Consider the following 19,803-nt stretch of genomic DNA (forward strand, 5'->3'; position numbering starts at 1 on the left):
GGGCAACAGCTCCAGCAGGGGACCCCAGACTTCCCTTTTTACCGGGCCACATTAACCACCTCTGACTGGGGGATCCCGAGACGTTCCCAGGCCAGTGTGGAGATATAATCTCTCCACCTAGTCCTGGGTCTTCCCCGGGTCTGGAACATCTCCCTTGGGAGGCGCCCAGGAGGCATCCTTACCAGATGCCCAAACAACCTTAGCTGGCTCCTTTCAATGCGAAGGAGCAGGGACTCTACTCCGAGCTCCCCACAGATGACTGAACTTCTCACCCTATCTCTAAGGGAGACACCAGCCACCCTCCTGAGGAAGCCCATTTTGGCCGCTTGTACCCGTAATCTAGTTCTTTCGGTCATAACCCAACACTCATGACCATAGGTGAGAGTAGGAACAAAGAATGACCAGTAGATCGAGAGCTTCGCCTTTTGGGTCAGCTTCCTTTTCGTCACAACAGTGTGGTATAGCAAATGCAATACCGCCCCTGCTGCGCCATCTCTCCAGCCAATCTCACGCTCCATCATCCCCTCACTCATGAGCAAGACCCCGAGGTACTTGAACTCCTTCACTTGGGGCAAGGCTGTATTCCCTACCCGGAGTAGGCAATGCATTGGTTTCCTGCTGAGAACCATGACCTCAGATTTAGAGATGCTGATCCTCATCCCAGCCACTTCACACTCGGCTGCGAAGCGATCCAGTGAGTGCTGGAGGTCACCAACCGATGAAGCCAGCAGGATCACATCATCTGCAAAAAGCAGTGATGAGACCCTGAGCCCACTAAACCGGAAAACCTCCTCCCTCCGAGTACGCCTCGATATTCGGTCCATGAATATCACAAACAGGACTGGTGACAAGGCGCAGTCCTGGCAAAGGCCAGAGTCCGACTTACTGCCGAGCACCTGAACACAGCTCTCGCTTTGCGAGTACAGAGACTGGATGGCCCTGAGAAGAGACCCCCCTCACTCCATACTCCCATAGCACCTCCCACAGTATCTCCCGGGGTACCCGATCATACACCGTCTCCAAGTCCACAAAACACATGTAATCTGGGTGGGCATACTCCCAGGCACCCTCCAGGATCCTTGTGACAGTAAAGAGCTGGTCGATTGTTCCATGACCAGGACGAAACCCGCATTGTTCCTCTTCAATCAGAAGTTTGACTACTGGCCGAACACTCCTTTCCAGTACCCTGGAGTAGACTTTACCAGGGAGGCACTCTCTGGTCCCCCTTTTTAAATATGGGGACCACCACCCAAGTTTGCCACTACTTAGGCACTGTCCCAGACCTCAACACAATGTTGAAGAGACATCTCATCCAAGACAATCCCTCCACACCCAGAGCCTTCAGCATTTCTGGACGGATCTCATCAACCCCCGGGGCCTTGAGGTGGTTTTGTTCTAGTTCATTCTTATTCACTTTTGGTTGGCAATAATGATGAAATCATAGACAGATTTAATTAATTAATCTTTGCTATATCAGGTTAAATGCAGCCATGAATCCTGCTCACTGTGTTCAAAATGTGCCATTATTGTAAAGTTCTTAGGTTAATCAGTGTATTTTTGTACAGCATGATATTTTTGCATTTCTTTTTGTTTTGTTTTTTTTTGCATTTTTCCGCTCAGTGCATCTCGTGATTTGAATTATTTTCAGTGAGTACTGCCAGGTCTGGGGAAAAAAAAAATAAAAAATCAAGAGGAAACACTGATGGGCAGTCACTCAAAACCCACCCCAATAAGATCTTTTTTATCTTCTCGTCCAATTTTAATGATTCACGTGGTGTCATCAAAACTGGCTGGTATTATGTCTGGGTGGTTGTCATCCAAGAGCAAAGGCGGTTCTGTAGTGTGGTGGATGCAGCGAGCGTGGCCTGAGCTGAAACATTCAACAACTGGTTTGAAGATCTGCAGTCAGTATTCAAACATTCTGACTGACATTTGTAAAATTTGTGTTTTCTTATTTAGAATATCACTCAGTCAGGGCTGCAGACCTCAGGCTTGGTTTTTTTGTCTTGTTTTTTCAATGATGCACAGCTCATGGTTTGGCACACTATTTTTCCAGCCTGATCCAAGCACACCCAGACCCCTTCCAACAGGTCTGAACTGGCAAAGACAGTCATCAGGTAACAACATCACCAGTAATAATCCTACCAGACATCGCTTCATCTGGAACGACTGGACCTTCACGGCCTGCACAGCTTCATCCAGAAGCTTCTCCTGCTCATCCTGGGGAGACTGCTGAGTCATTGGCTGAAAAACACAGATTTCAATCAGGAAGAACACCGCAGCCTTTGTAAACCAGGACTTTTACCGACAAGACAATGTTGTGAAGTGGCGTCACGACGGCCACATCACAAAACTTCCCGCCAGCGGCACGCCACTGACGGAGCGGACATTATTTAGCAAAATGTATGAGGGGATATCAAAAAGTTTTAAGCCTCAAACAGAAGGAGCAAGATATTTGGATTTATAATATTTTATTTTTCAACATAGTCCCCTTCCAACTCCATACACTTGTTCCATCTAGTTTGCCAGTCATTGATACCCAATTGGTAGAACTCAACATCTTGATCCCCTAACCAGCCCCCCACTGCAGCAGTCAGCTTGTCGTCATCCTCAAATCTCTGGCCCCAAAGGTATTTTTCAGCCTGGGAAAGAGGTGGAAGTCACCAGGGGAGAGGACTGGAGAATAGGGTGGGTGAGGAAGACGTTCATAGCCACACTTGTGCACAGCGTCCATGGCAACCCTGCTGGTGTGGACTGGTGCGTTGTCCTGGTGAAGCAGAATGCCATGACTGACATTGGAGGGCACATCTCTTACACACACACACAGTGTTATGACGCAACAATTGAAGTGAGCAATATGATCCTACATGAAATAAGTAGCTAAGGCACTGATGTAGATCAGGTGTGATGCACTGTAATATCCAACTGGGAAAAATGTATGAGGCTGAAAACTTTTTGACATCCCCTCGTATCTTTAGCATCAGTGCTGTGGGGCTTGAGGTCATCCTGCACAGCAGACAACAGAAAGCCTCAAGAAATGCTCAGCTCTTCCACTCACATTTGCCGCCATGTTACAAGTTTCAGGACCACGGACACCAGACTTCTTTTAACCCTCTGTACTCCTGGGTATTAGGCATGTGGAGATTAATCGATATGAATCAGGAACTAGATACAAACGTGTGTGATGCAAGTGTATCGATTCATTCAGTGTGCATCATTCAATTGACGGGTGAAATTGTGATGCATCACACGCTGCGTGCTTGCATCAAATTTTTTCGAAGGCACATTGAATGCACAATCACTGCTTCAGTTTGTTTTGAACACGGATGGAAGCCTGAAAGCACACTTCTACCGCAACAAATCTATTTCAACATGGAGGAACAGCGCAAGGAGTTGGAGGAGATTTTTGATGCACCTAGAACATTTAAATCAGGCATTTGGCGATTCTTTGACTTTTTAAAAAAAGATGGAAAACTTGACAAGACGCAGGTCATTTGTAAAGAACGCCGTGGCCACTGCTGCTCTGCCCAACTTGGATTCCTCTGGGGCAAATTGTAAACAGAGCTCCAGCAAAACTGGTGAGAAAAGTATGTCAAATTGTTTTTGCCAAGGCGATACTTTGTCAATAAGTGACTCACTTTAAGTCGCTCATTGAGGGTGATGTTGTCTTAGTATGGTTTAAGATCTGACAGTGTGATGAAACAGGTTCCAAATATGAGGTAACCGATCTGGTAAATTTGCTGCTTATGAGGAGTAAAACAAATTCTCTGCCTCTACTAGAATCAGAATAAGAATACCATAGTACCATACTGAATTGCAGCTTCTTATTTTCTATTAAAATTTTTGGTATAATTTCTATGCATCATGTTGAATTGCATGGTATTGCACCAAATCACAATGTGAGGAATTTAATCACCATCAAATATATATCAAATCCTACTGAATCATGAACAGGGGAGAATCGTGTATCACTATATGTATTGTATCGCTGGTAGTGTACAGAATCATTGTCAGTGATGAGATTCACATGCCTGCTGGGTATATTTGTGCATCTTCGACTACTTTGTGTTTTACCTTCATAATTGACTTAAAAAAAAACTGTTTACCTGGCCTTGTTTGGTGTCATTCTTTTCAGCACAACCGCACCTGTGTGACTTTGCAGTTTTTCTTTCATTCTGACATACTGCATTAACACAATAAACCTAAATTCACACAAAAAATAAAATCCGAATAGAAAAACTTCTTTTTTTTTTTTTTACTGTGTAATATGTTTAACAAACCATTTTTATAATTTGGAATGCAAATATAAACTGTAAATTTCAAAAACATACGTACAAATCTGCATATAAACAAACTTATATGCAACTATTACATTAAAATGCAGGAAATGCTTCATACATGCTTTTTGTACAGCTATTTACAAAACAATGAGATGTCATACAAATCATATTTGTGTCATTCAGAAAAACAATTTCAGTTTTTCCGCCGCACTCGTGGACTTTGTGCTTGTGTAAGAATATCTGAAAACAGGAACAGTAAGGCTGAACCTTTGTTACACCACTGATTTGCTGACACTCTTAATACTGCAAAAAACTTGACACACCATAGTTGATATCATGTGCATGTGTATGGGGGTTCCCATGATGCACTGAGTGTTTCTTTCTCTTTTTGCTCTGTATGCACCACTCTGCATTTAATCATTAGTGATTGATCTCTGCTCTCTTCCACAGCATGTCTTTTTCCTGATTCTCTCCCCTCAACCCCCAACCAGTCCCAGCAGAAGGGGCGACTGTTTGTTGTGATTTGGCGCTATATAAATAAAATTGATTTGATTTATTTCCTTCTGACTGCACTTTGGGTTCAGTGAGATGAACCATGCACTTCAACACGATGCGCCACAATGTCTACTAAAAAGCCAATACTCAGCTAAGGTCCCCACCCAAGATGCTTATATGTACACGTCATGTGTACATGCAGATGTTAACAGATAATTGTAGGCATTGAAAACATGAGTTTCTATAGAATAATATGCCAGACAGGCAATTTCAGTGAAGAGTACAAATCACTGCTGATACTAAAGTGCATGTGTAGTGTAGTGTAAGTTACTTTAGACCAAAATGTGTGCATAAAAGTGGAAATAATGCCACTCAGCAGAAGAGACGCAAAGAGGGGAAACATTTCCAAATGGCTACCTTAAATACCCTTTCTCATGATTGGATTCACCTGTGTAAGGAGGTCAAGGAGCTTACCAAACCAATTTTGTGTTCCAATAATTAGTGCTGAATGTATTCAAATCAATAAAATGACAAGGTGCCCAAATTTATGCACCTGCCTAATTTTGTTCAAATAATTACTGCATACTTTCTGTAAATACTAGAAAGTTCATTTCACTTCTCAAATGTCATTGTGTTTGTCTGCTATATGATATATTTAACTGAAATTTCTGATCCAGACAACCAATGATTTATAAAGGAAAATTATGAAAATTATTAGGGGTGCCCAAACTTTTGCATACAACTGTAAAGTGACCATCTAGGGTCAGGCAGCGGGTGCGGGTTGGCCATTATCTTGGATGGCCTTGAAAATCTGGGCCAAGGTCATATGCCGGGACATCACATTTGTATCTGTGTACAATATAGTATGGTATTAAGAATGTAAATTTTTGATCAGGGTCATTTGGGTGGTTTCTATTGTGATTATGATTTAAAAAGAGTAAACACCTCTGAAAAATAGCCAAAAAAAAAAAAAAAAAAAAAAATTCTGCCAGGGTATATAAACATTTGAGCACAACTGTAGGTCTGTGCTGGTTTGGGATCACTTTGGTGGGTTTTTACAAATACATCTTTGAAACAAATGCAGGAGCACATGATCAGGCTACGTGGCATCAAATGGCTTGATGGTAGTGAGTTCTGAACAGTAAATGTAATTGGCTACTGCAGTCTTGTTTTTCACACTAGCATAAGCAATAGTAATAGCTTTACAGAAAAAAGAAAAAATATCCATCCAATATTTTGAAACGCTTTATGAGTGTTTTGGCAGTTTTTGGAGAGCTTTTGGGCTGGAAACCAACAGTTGAATCTGGCAACACTACTCCCTGTGATATTTTGGGACAGGGGCATGGTTTCAGGGTTTTTCCTCCTCTCTGACACTGGTAACATATCAGTCTTAATTTACAAAAAGCTCTGAGAGTGTAAGAGTAAGAGTCAAAATCGTTTTTGGCCAGCTGGTAGCCCTGGTGTACACGTGTGTCCCTGTGTCTATGTAGCATTCATCCACTCCACAACGTAAGTTGTACATACAAAAATGTTTATTCCAAAACAGCTGTCACAGCAATCTTTACATGAATGATATTACCTCAGGTTCATGCAACGTATGCACAGGGAATAGACACAGGCATGGTACGAAAACCATGAATGATATTACCTCAGGTTCATGCAACATATGCGCAGGGAATAGACACAGGCATGGTACGAAAACCATGTGACTCCACAGGTGGTAAGCTTCCAACTGACCTGCATAACTGCAAAAAAAAAAGTTCCCAACCTAACGAAGTCCCTTCTTAAAGCTACACTAACTAATAACAGTAATTACACATCATGTCAAAAGTTTTAGCTGTAGCAATAATCAATTAGTATAAACAAAAGCATAATAATTCTAAATGTATTTTGAATATAAAAATAGAGGAAGAAACATTGTTCTTGAATTTATAAAAAAATTTTGAGACACACGTGACCCCTTCTGATGTGTTTGGGGCTTAGGGAAGTACTCCCTTACACAGCGTTTCCAAAATCGGTCCGCCATGTACTCGACCTGTCGCCACCTTCGGCGTGCATAAAGATCCCCTATGTGGAAAAGTACTGGCGGTAAAGATGGTTTAACTAGTCCTCAATAACAGGAGGGGGTTGAGGGTAAGTGCTTCAGGTCATACGGGTCACTGGAAGGTGCGGTAATGGATCGACTGTTCAAGATGGCTTCAACTTCACAAAGAAGCGTGTGAAGACTCTCTTCATCCAGACTCTGAGTCCTTAACGTGGCACTGACGATTTTTCTGATGGGCCTGATTAAACATTCCCATACTCCTCCTTGGTGTGAAGCAGTAGGTGGGTTGAACATCCACTTAATACCATGTTGGAGAAAAGTGCTCTCTAGTTTGGAGGTATTCCACTCTCGGATGGCCTTTTTGAGTTCCCGCTCTGCCCCCACAAAATTGGTCCCATTGTCTGAATGCAACTCTGACACTTGGCCTCTTCTTGCAATGAATCTACGAAGTACATGTATGATAGAGTCAGTGTCAAGGGATGCTGCAACCTCCAATTGGATAGCTCAAATAGCTAAACAGGTAAAGATGACGCCATACGTCTTCACAGTAACTCTTCCACGCTGGACTTCAAAAGGACCAAAACAGTCCACTCCAGTTCTAGTGAAGCGTGGTTCATCTGGTGCGAGTCTGTTTTGTGGAAGGTCTACCATCTTTTGTTGTCCGGCAACACCATGCAGTTGTCTGCATTTGAGACATTTGGACAAAACTCTGGATTTCTGCACCTGCAGCAGGATGCAGTATTTCAGGCGCAACTTAGATAAAAACATGGTTGCATCCGCTGTGTCCAAGAGCATGATGAATTTGTTGCAAAATGAGGTCAAACACCCACTGGTTCTTCACCAGGATGGCTGGGTGTTTGGATTCTTGTGGCATGACTGCTCTATTTAGCCTAACGCCACTCTTAGAATCCCATCCTGGAGTATAGGATCAAGCCTGTGCAAGTGGCTGGTTCTTTTGATTGGCTCTCTCTTTTGTGAGTCAGTTTCTTCTTGGAATGTTTTTCTCTGGCAGTGTCTTATGATCTCCTGTTCAGCTTCATTTACATCATCCGCTGCTAGACTCCTTTTGCTCAGGCTTGCCTTGAAGCTCACCATAACCTTGTGAAGCTGTTGTTTCTGTTGCTCGTCACTGGTGGATAGTCAAATCTCTGTTCTTTGCTCCTTTCTCTTCTTTGCTAAACACAGCAATGTGTCTTTCACCTTGAGGAACCATGCCACAGCTTTCTTAAGGCGGGTTCATGAGGAATAATGCTCTGTTAATTATGTCATAGCATCCATGCTTTGCGTCAGTGCAACAACATTGGCTGCTGCATTTCTATTAATCTCAGGATATGCTGCTGTGAGGTCTTTCACATGATCTGGGTTCTCTGTCCAGCTGTCAATTTACGCTGTGAGAAAGTCTGGTCCTGAAATCCATGTTCAGTTTTGCACAAAGGATTCTCTACTTTCTGTCCACTAGAAGCATAACACTATGTAACAAATTTTTATTTTTGTTTTGTTCCTGGGTACACTGTGTGTTTTCCTAACCTGTTGTGCCTTAAATAAATAGAAAATAGCTGTTATTCCACAGAAACTTTGCTTCTGTGATCAGGACAATGATATTTTGAAATTTGTCTGTTTTCAAGAATATTCTCGATTTGCCTTCACTACTACTGAGTAGTCTTCTAGAATATTCTTTAACTGCTAGAACTGTCCAGAATTTTCTAGAAGTTTCCAGAATTATCTAGAAATTTCAAGAAACTTAGAACTTTCTAGAACGTTAAAAAAAATAAAATCAAAGTTTGTGCTGAATGTAGTCATTTTTCCACAGACTTTAGACATAAGCAGTTGAAATATAACACTTAGAAGCCAGGAAGAAAAATTGTGTTACATAGTGTAATCGTCTGGATTTAAGCATGAGGTGACGTGCCTCCACTGAGACGCTGAAGATACCTTCAGTATTTCTGACACGTGGTTGACCACTAATGTGCAGAACCTTGTCCTCTCATTGTTAACATAATTCAGCACAGACATACTGTCGGCCCAGAACACAGAGTCTACAAGCTGCAGCTGAAGCTCTCTTCTCAACATCATGTCCATGCATCCAGCCATGCTTGCTGCTGTTAGCTCCAAGCGAGGAATGGTAGTAGGCTTGAGTGGAGCAACCCTGGCCTTTCCCATTACGAAAGCCCAATGGACCTGGTTGGTACTGTTCTGTTGTACTAGGCAGGTCATTGTGCCATAGCCCTCCTCACTAGCATCACAGAAATGATGAAGCTGAGAAAGTGACGCATCTCCAAAATGCGTGGGTTTGAAACATCTGTCCAGTCAGCTAGCAGCTGCTTTTGCTTTATCCAGTTAGACCACTGCTGAGTGAAATGAGATAGAAATACATCATACCAGTTCAACTTTAGCCTGCAGCTCTTGCAAAATCACCGGTGCCAGTATTCCCAGTGGATTGTAGATGGAACTTATCATGGACAGAATGTTTCGTCAGGTGGGCACTGTCTTGGATAACTATTCTGAATTTGAATTGGTCAGATGTGATGCACCACTGTACTCCCAATGCTCTCTCTATGGGGAGTGACTCTTGATCCAGGTCGAGCTCTTTCACTTTCTTAGCCATCTCCTCATGGTATGGCTGCAAGAACTGCCTTGTAGTTGCTAATCCACTTTAAGTTAAAACCTCCCTCATGACAGATTGCTTTCAGGTTGTGGCACAGCAAGATAGCCTCTTCCTTAGAGCTGACCGACTTGAAGTAGTCGTCAATATACAAGTTGTGCAATACAGTGTCGACTACTGTGGTGTCAAACACATCCCTACTGTCTTCAGCGCAACGTCTCAATGCGTAGCTAGCACAACATGGCGAGGATGTGGCACCAAACAAGTGCAGAACCATCCGCTACTCCTCCACATCCTTGCTTGTGTCTCCATTTGGCCACCATAGAAACCGCAGCAAGCCAGTATCATCTAGTGGGACCTTTACTTGATGAAACATGGCCTCCACGTCGGCCATGAGAGCAACTGGTTCTTGGCGGAATCTGGTGATGACTCCAATCAGGGTACTGGTGAGGTCTGGCCCTTGAAGTAGTTGGTCATTAAGAGAGGTTCCCTGGTACGAAACACCACAATCAAATAGGGATGCACGATCCACAATTTTTTTTTTACAGTTTTACAGTTTGAAAAAATAAAAAAATAAACAGCTGGGTTCTTAATTTCATACCTCTGCTACTGGGCATGTCCACACTGCTCTGCTTGGTACATGCAAGGGGGGTTTTCATGAAAATGCATTGCGGTCAGATAGGACGTTTTGACCGATGTGAGCGAAAATCCATTATACAAAACCATACAAAAGTATTGAGACTTTTGCTTTTGTCCTGTGAGTGCGAACATCCGGTTTATACGTTGACTGTTTAGGCGAGTTTAACTGTAGTATTATGTCCTCACTGAACCTACTGGAAAAAAAAAAAATGGGGGAAGCTTCTCACAACCATGGAAATATAGACCTGGAATGGACGTGCGTGCCTCAATCTACTAGCGTCGCTCAAGACAGGGCGGCGCCATTGCTAAGGGTGGAGATGTGCATATTATAAATAATAAACTGACCACTTTTTTCGCAGTAGCGTCGTTATTTCTTAACGGATTTTAATAAATGTAGACTTGTTTTAAAGCCCTTTGAAAGCTCTTTCCAATGAACCTATGCATGTGTAGGTGGCAAAAAAAAACTTATGTAAAATGCAGAAATTTGGGGAAGTTTTGACAAACTGTTCTGCTTTTCTCTCTCTATTGTCGCTATTTGTTAACAGATTTTAATAAGAGTGGGCTTGTTTTATAGCCCTTTAATTACTCTTTCTAATGAACCCATACATGCCCGGGTAAAAAGAAATGTTTTATGCAAACTGTGGAAATTTGGGGGAAAATATGCCATTCTGTTCATTTACTGTGATGTTTTTTCCTGTCATCATAATTCTCGATGGATTTTTATAAATAAAGCCTTGTACATTGTATTCAAGCTGATTAAAAGCTCTAATGAACCCATACATGCCTGGATAAAAAATCCTTATGTATTAAAATATAAATCTGAAGTATGCCTTGCCATTGTGGCCATTTACCTTGCTGCGTTTCCACTGTAATATTATTGCTAGTCTTTTAATGACAATATTAAACAACAACTGCAAGTATACATATATATATATATATATATATATATATAACATTTTTGTTTCCGTATTTGTATGCATGTGAACGCAGCTTAATGAAAAGAACTTATGGCTTTGAGTTATAGTCTCAGTATATCGATATTAAGTTGCAACATAACTTTAAAAAAGACAACTGTTTTACATAATTACTACATTAAGGCTATTGTACAGTTTATTTTAGTGGAGTTGATGGCGAAGCACTGGCTGCCTTTTTTCCTCTTATTTCGCTTCTGTTTAACAGGCGCCATAACTGGCTCAATGCGCACTCTCCACCCTCAGTAATGGCTGCCGTGCGGCACGCCGCTAATCACGTGACGTCCATTCCAGGTCTATATTTCCATGCTCACAACCCAGCTATACTATATTCAGCAAACACACTGGGTCATGCAGGCTTCCCTCTATTGCATTTAGCAAAGACTGTCAGTTGATATTGTTAAACAAAATTCACCCACTTACGGACTACTACAGTGCCCTTCAAAAGAACTGGAACACTTTAATCTGTTCATATCATTTCAAATACAAAATATACAACTTTATTTACATTAACTGAAGAAATACAAACAGTATGGCACTCTATGTTAAATCTGTACGGAGTTCTCAAAAACTGAGTGATTGCGTAAGAAAGAGAAGGGTGAGGAAGGCTTCTCTGGCTGACTGGAGAAATTGTGCATTGTGCATGTTTTGCATTTTGTATCCCCAGTTATACAGCTTGATGATGATGTGGTATAGAAGAGGATTTTCTTTTACCAAAACATCAAATCTCAGCTTGCACCTTCTGGCAAATTGTAGCTGAATTTTCAGGTGTTCTTTATAAGAAAATCCTCCTCTATACCACAAATGTCAATAATGAGTTTATAAATATTATTTGCAGGTGTTGTATCATGGTTGTTGGCCACTATTAACAAGCTCCTTTCATGTTGCTGATTTAAACCTGTATTTCTATTTTTTACTGCAATTATGTTTTCCATCCAGCAACCTACATTTAATGTTAGGACTTACATTACAGGAGTTCCTATTTGGCCACCAGGTGGCAACCTACAGCCAAATTGGCTTGCCACACTGCACTGAAACTTACAACAGAGGCCCCTTTACCCTGCTATGGGAGCAAATTCCGCACATTTCATGAAAATCGGAGGAAACTGCCAATTTACCATATTTGGCCTCTTCATGAAGTGGTCGAACAAAAACGGTGCAAAAATGGTCAATACCAAAACCAGCCACAAAACTTTCTTTACCACTGAAACTAGAGATGTTGTGACAATATGAGCCACTCAGTCGACGTAACCATTACTTTTGACTAAAGCCTGGTTCACACGACAGGATTTAAAAATTATCTTTAGGTTTCCAAAACCTGAGAGACCACACACGTGAATATAAAAATCATAGATCTAACAGGTTTGGTCGTACAGTGTGTGGTGTTCAGCCACACGGTAAGGACAACAACACCACACACAAACAGATTTCACACACAAACATTCCCAGCTCAGACAGGAAAGCTCACAAAATCACTTGAGATTAAACGTGACTTCAGAGTAAACAAACGGAGAATTATTTAAAACAGAGGGAAAAAACAATACAAAAAGAAAAAGGTATTCTTTAAAGGAGTGGAGACAGTGTGACCATCGGACTTTCTGGTACGTCAGAACAGCTGTTTTGATTTTATTTTCCACTCCGTACATCCGTCACATTGCTTTCTGATTGGCTGCACGTCACATTCAGCAGGCTGCGTGCTCGTTTGTGGTCGGGGAGACACAACACGCTGCAATATCGGGCCAAGACAATCCAAGATGCTGAATATCCCCGATTTGCGATCGGAGCGCCCCAGAAGTCCTTCTGAGCAGATGAGAGCGCTGTTAACACACCACACACAGCAGGAATATCTGATAAGATTATCTTTAGCATCATCACGATTGTTGGGGCGTCCTTAAGATTGTTGGAAGGGGAAGATCGGGTCCGATATCAGCCTAATTATCCCGCCGTGTGAACCAGACCTTAGGGTGCTTGGAGAATCACTTTTCAAAAAAGTGGTAATTTCACATTTTGGCAGCAAAAAGCTTGTCGGCTGCCAAAATTTTCACTGAAATCAAAGTAAGAGGTCCTAATCTATGATTACACGCATAAAATATCTTGGCTGACATTTTCACACTGCCCCTGTGAAAATGTGCACAGTTACAAAAAATAGCGATCTGCAGCGCCACCTATGGGCTGCACTCTGAATCAGCCGTCAAAATTTTCATGTTTTTGGAGAGTCCATACCCGACAGACTAACACTAATGAAAATCAATTTGGCTCACTCAGGGAACATGGAAATATGAGCATTTGAAAACCTAAACTTTGAGATTTTGCCATTTTGGCGCATTTTGACCCCAAATTTCCAGGACCCCCTAAAAAACCAGACCCTATCAAGGATAAAAAAAAAAAACAAAAGTGTGATTTTGTTCCTTTCTAACATATACCTAACCATAAAAAAAGAAAAAAAATTGGGACAAATCTGAAGGGGTCATGACTCACCCTGTAATAGAAACCTGCCTGATTCTGATAAAAACTGGCTCTTAAAATGTCAGCAAATCAGCAGTGCAACAACATTTCACCATTAACGCAACACACATTCCTGTTTTAATTAGTCTGACATGAGAACAAAGTGCATAAGTGGAGCACAGCTGGTGTGCATACTGGGGGTACAAAACTGAGGTGCACAAAAATATTTTACCTTTGTTGGTGTGGCAACAATCCTAACATGCAGTCAGTCACGTACATGAGTCCAGCAGTTACACACATATACATATTAGGGTTCTGTTTTTTCTCAAAATTCCATACAGTATGCATCATTGGATGTCCAATGCTCGATATGAATCAGGATATCGATCCATTTATGTGCTTAACACTGGTTATATACATCTTATTTAAATGCATTCATAAATTATAGTGTGTGCTTTGGTGTGTAACTCAGCTTTTTAATACTTTAGTTATACCATTCAATGTGTATTGTATTAGTATTTTACTTTGCACAAAATTACATCACAACCTCCACCTTTGTTTGACAAGATTATGAACCACAACAGCCTTCATTATTTTCATATTGTTGTCTTCCCTCACTGAGCTGACCTGATTTTAAAGCTGGAACCCCAAACAGACCCAGTTATGCCCAAGCTTAAACATTACTTGAATGAATGAAGTGGATATTCTTCCGTGACCGGAAGAGGACTTACTTTGGCTATTTGTCCAGAATACGCTGTGACGGGAGCATGAGAGAGAGTGACACGGGTGTCTGAGGTGACGCGGGGTTATGGTTAGGGTTAAGGGAACGGAGAGTGATGTGTGTGCGTGTGTGGGGGGGGGGGGGGTGTCTGGGGAAGTAATGGTTAGGGGAAGGGGTAGGGTTAGAAATAAAATTTAAAAAAAAAAAGCACGTAATGGAAATATTAAAACCCAGTGACCAGCTAAAGTGGGTTAAGGGATGATGTCATTACGCTCGACCAATCATACCTTCAATATTTTGTCACTTTTAAGATTGTTTAAATTTTTGTGAAAAGCAGGCTATAAATGATCACTGCGTACAAATTAAAATAATTAAATATATTAATAATGTCACGTTATCTGTCTTAAAGTAGACCTGCATTGAAATAAATGTGGTCAGATCTCAGAAAGAAATAGCTGATATGTATTTATAAGACCCTTATGAATGCAGTAAAGTAAATCTGCAAGCCCAAATTTGTAATTCAGTGGAGAAATCTTTGTTTAAAAATAACAAATTTGCAGCTAAAATTTGGCCCTCCAGGAAAACTGTTTGTACATCCGGGACACTGCCATGATGGGAGGGAGAAGATGGAGCGCTAGGGCCTTCAGTCCGATCCCGCATTGAAATTGATTTTACCTGTTAGTAATGTTACTGTTATACACATCCTGGTTTCAACATCCAAAAGTAAGCTGCAATGAATGCAAGATACAGCTCTGCATGCTCAGATCAGCGGTGACATCGACAGCGGGCGACATTCTTCCCCAACGCCTTGCTCTCACCGCCTCCGATGCGTTTACTGAGTCTGCGGGCTCGGTAAACGCCGCAGCGGGCCACTCACACCGCCCCCGTGTCTGCTTTGCAGAGCTGCAGCCAACTCCGGCACCATCTCCCTGTCTACTAAATGGAGGTGTGACCAACTCGGCAACAAGTTCAGAGACTACGCTCGCTGTTTTGATGCAGAGTGCTCCGGCCACCCGCAAGGACAGATGTTGGAGTTATTCTGTAGATACACTGTTTTATTTTATCATGCATGTTTTGTGTTCTCTGCTCTGGTAGAATGTAGTTCTCTCTGCTCTGATAAAGTGTATTGTACTGATGTGATGGGTGAAGGTTACTTAAGATATGTGACATGACGTGTTTCTGCAAGTTGTGGTATCTCTGTGTGCACGCTAAGCTCTTTTTCAGGACATGTGAAGATGACCCAGGCAGGATGCAGCCGTAAGCGGAGCAGTGAGATAAAGAATAGAGAATTGAATGTTCCAACCACAGTGTGATTATGATACATTAGTCCTTGTGTCAGAAGAAGTGTGATTAATCGTTAGATGTCTTAAACACATCTTAATCGAGCCCAAGATTAAAAAGGTTCTGAACGTCCTGAATGTATTGTGCAATCAGCGGTTCTGCGGCAACAGCTCACGCGCTATCACTCTTCCCCTTAGGAGCTGTACCGCCCATGTATGTAGGGAAGTCCTAAATAAAAAGAGCGGGAGCGCAGGCCAGACTTTAGTGTAGCTTTGGTGTACAGCCTGACTGCACTCCTCGCCAGCTAAAATTGACATTCTGTCTCACTGGTGTTTCTTGACTCTGTTTGTCTTATCAAGGTTTTAAGAATGTTTGGAGGCGAAAATACCCAACAACAGACTTCTTGCGGAAAAATCTGCGGCGCCGTACGGTCTCGGTAATCGCAGCCGCAGAGCTCCGTGGCCACTGAGAGAGGTTTGTATCTTTTTAATGACTTGGATTCTTTGTGGGTCCCGCATCCATACCCCGCAACGGTAACACCAGAGGCTAAAGACAGTAGATTTTCAATGCGACACCACTCAATCAAATGGGCGTCTGAAAAAGTCCCCAAAAATAATTTTCAAGCAAAAATAAAAGAAATGTATACTCACCAAATGTACCACAAGACAATATGAAGTTTTAAAAAAAGTCGATCCTTCTGTATAAGACAATAAAAAGGTGCTTTTGTAAGAGATGCAAACTGATGTAAATCCACAAATTACAGTTGGCGCGCCTAATGCATGCTGGGATAGGGTCTCTCTTGCGTCTCGGCAGCGTCCTGGATGTGCTGACAGTTTTGCAGAGGGCCAAATTTTAGCTGTAAATCTGTCATTTTTAAACGAAGATTTTGCCCTTGAATGACAGATCTGGGCTTGCAGATTTACTTTACTACATTCAGAAGGATTTTGTGTGTAAATATAAGTCATTTTTTGGTCCAAAGATCTGACTGCATTTATTTCAATGCAGGTCTACTTTAAACACTCATGCAGCGCAGCCTGATCTAACACGGAGACGGTCATTCAACACAAATATGGATCAAACAAATACTGATAAATGTATCTATATCGTGATCAATATCGAATATCGGACGTCCACTGCATCATATCAAGTTTTGAGAAACAGTACAGAGCCCTAATGCAGCCTATCTGGTCATGTGATGAGGCCGAGCCACGGCGGGAGTATGTTTTATTCACCCTTGTTAGTGTTGTGTTTTTAATGTGTTGTAGATTTTTTTTTCCCATAAACTCGAGTCGATCGGTGTCTGTCCGCGCGGCCTACCGTCAGGCCCGAGCAGCGCGCGCGCACAGACGTTTGGTTTTCACTCACACACACACGGCGTTCGCTCGTCCTCGAGAAGATGTCAAACGCCGTCAGCTGCGTGGAATTTAGGGTAAAGTATAAAAAAAGACAAACGTCAACTCACCATGACGATGTGACTAGGATCCCTCCAGCTCCGTACTGAGTCATGTGACTGACATCGACTTCCGCCTCGGCCCACTTTTTTTCGCTAAGCTTTATTAACAACGATCGTGATGACAAAACAAAACTAGATCTGCTCACTACACTGTACTTTATTTATTTATTTCTATTTTTACTGAAGAATGGAATTTATAAAGTCAAGTATGGTGAAGATATATATGTTATTGTGCTCGTAATTAGCTTTGCATACTAACAATGCTAAAAGTTAGCACATTTAATAGAATGCTTTGTGTTCATTATTTTGGAAAGTAACAAATGTTTATAAGTAGGTGCTGTTCTAATAAACAAGGTACTGTATGGATTGAATAAAGGCTATGGTGTGATATTGTTGCTATAATGTGCTGAAGGGATTTATCATGATACCAAGCAAATGAGAAAGTGTATGCTTATGTTTTGATGGGTGTTTAATTGATTTATGATGATTTTGAAATGATACAATATTATATGGTTTAATTAAGGATTGTAATATGTGCTTATGATGAATTGTACTGACCATGTGTAACTGCTGACGTGTTGTTGATTTCCTATAGGTAAGCCCGGCATTGACCACTTTGAATAAAGTCATTATTGATGCCGGCATGATGCTTATGCTATAATATGTTTAAAAATCTTGTGTTTTGTTAAACTACACATAATCCTTTGGAAATGCTTTGTATGATTTATCATGTAATTGGAATAATGTTTCATTATTATTAATTGTTTAAATGTGTTATTGCTGTTGAATGAACTCTGATGTGACCTTTTTCTGCTGACTCCCTGTGGAAATGTTTGACTCTCCTGACATATAGGAACTGAAACCTTCATCTGTGCTGATATTAGAACTGTGGTTTCTCGTTGTCTGTACAATGGCTCACTAAAATTGAAAAGACCTCCATATATGGACTGTTGAACAGGTTTAAACTGGTTTTAGGATCAGATGTCCAGCCAGACATCTGACTCAGCAATCCGTTTGCCCCAGACATTCCCCCATGTCACTTCTCGAAGACCTCTCATGACCTCCTGGTCTCCCCCGGTTAACCAATCAGAAGACAATAACACCCCGACTGAACTGAACTGAACCAACCCTATAAAGATTGTGTGTTTCCAGCATTCGAGGTTCTTTGCTGAACACACAACCTGTTAGTATCATTGTTGCGTAATAAAGTGTGTTGCATTGAACCCACCCTGCGCTTGGTAAATGATGACCATCCTCTGATCTGTTCTGCTGTATATTTCAATAAACCTTTTAAGGTCTGTATAATTGCAAATTGAATTCTGAGTTTTTTGTGTCTCTCACGATTCATGAACACGCAAGGAACACTTCTTCCAGGTCCTTTCGGACGTGGGGAAGGGCAGTATCCTTAACAATGGAAACAAAAGTTAGCAAACAAAACGCATGAAAAACAACATATTTAAACCCCCAATCTCAATTCTCTTTTGTACCCCTTCCCCTTAGCCCTACCCCTACGCCTACCCCTTTAAAACAAGGTGTAAGGTGAAGGGGTATGCCTCTAGGCCTATGAATTGAGACACCCCTCCGCCTTAGGAGAAAAAAAAACTGCCGGTGTCAAACTGCCGTCTTCACTGTTTGTTAACATGGCAACCGAAAAGCAACTTGTTGCAGTAGCTGTTATGGATTGGGGGGTGTTTGGCTGGCCCTGTTTTCTCTGTCTCCCCAGGTGGTTCTGGGGGGGGTTATTGTCATGGAGTGGGGGGTGTTTGGCTGGGCCTGCTTTCTCTGTGTCTCCCCAGGTGGTTTGCATTTGGTCCTGAGTTGAGAAGAGGTGAAGTGTGCAGAGGATCAGAGAACCTTACTCACTGCCTGCACCTGCTGCCTGTCTACACGTGCAGATCAACAGGAGAACAGCTGGAGTGCATTCCCTGATGAGGCCTGCTGGATTTAAGCCCTGAAGATACAGGGCTTCTTTGCCAGAGGATTACCTTTGTGCCATCCGTGTGAGGCTGACTTGGAGAGATCAGCTTCATTACAATAGATGCTGAGGACCGCTCCGGGTTTGACGCACGTGTCTGTGAGAGAGGAGAAGTGAGGTTCTCAAGCTGTACTGCGCACCTCCTGAGGTAGCTTAATGTTTATGGTTTCTAATAATTAACAGCTGTAATTGAGCGTGTTACATTAATTGTTTGGTTCGCTCCTCACCGCCGTTCATGAAAAGTGTTGGTTGGCACTTGCGGTGAGGAGCTACCTTTAACGTAAGCCTGGAAGTGTTTGCTGAGTATATGCTTGTGTGAACTTCCCTCTGAGTTGAAGGTTTGGGCTGACTAACCTCGTTCTCCTCTTCACAGACTCGGTGGTCCGTGCAGCCGCCTGGGGGGGTGTCAGCAGGGTTCCTGAGTCCAGAACATTTGTGGCTCCGGTCCATTTGCGCGCGCCGTCCTCCCACGCCAGACCACTGCTCCCTTTTGCACATTATCACACAGTTGGTTAATAAATCTGTTTTCTTTGAACCGCTCTCTGTTCTTTTAACGCTGGGTCTGGTCAGACGCTGGTTCGGGTCCTCCGGGCCGCGTCGGCACACAGAACAGTAGCCTGTTTGCTCTTTTAATTTTCTCGCCTTTCTGCGTTAATGCAAAGAAATAGAAGAAGTCACATATTTCTTTGACGCACTGCAATCATGTCATGTTAATTCATTTAATTAATTTGTAATTTATAATAATAATAATAATAATTAATAGTATTAATAATTATTCATTCATTCATTCATCTTCTACCGCGTAGTCCAATTAAGGGTCATGGGGGCACTGGAGCCCATCCCAGCAGTCATAGGGCGTGAGGCGGGGTACACCCAGGACAAGACGCCAGTCTGTCT

The 19,803-nt window shown here is 42.1% G+C and overlaps 1 protein-coding gene across 1 annotated transcript in view; it reads right to left on the reverse strand.

Annotated features, from left to right (window-relative positions):
• vps35 (VPS35 retromer complex component) overlaps positions 1–17,066 on the reverse strand; it is an 85,044-nt gene extending 67,978 nt beyond the window's left edge. Inside the window, exons 1-2 of the mRNA XM_034184087.1 lie at positions 16,941–17,066; positions 2,146–2,244 (exon numbers count right to left, since the gene is read on the reverse strand). Of these exons, the coding sequence (XP_034039978.1) occupies positions 2,146–2,244; positions 16,941–16,943 (102 nt within the window). The 5' untranslated portion in view covers positions 16,944–17,066. The remainder of the gene's footprint in view (positions 1–2,145; positions 2,245–16,940) is intronic.
• Positions 17,067–19,803: the final 2,737 nt, after the last annotated feature.

This window comes from Thalassophryne amazonica, chromosome 2 (assembly GCF_902500255.1).
Source record: "Thalassophryne amazonica chromosome 2, fThaAma1.1, whole genome shotgun sequence".
NCBI classification, from domain to species: Eukaryota; Metazoa; Chordata; class Actinopteri; order Batrachoidiformes; family Batrachoididae; genus Thalassophryne; species Thalassophryne amazonica.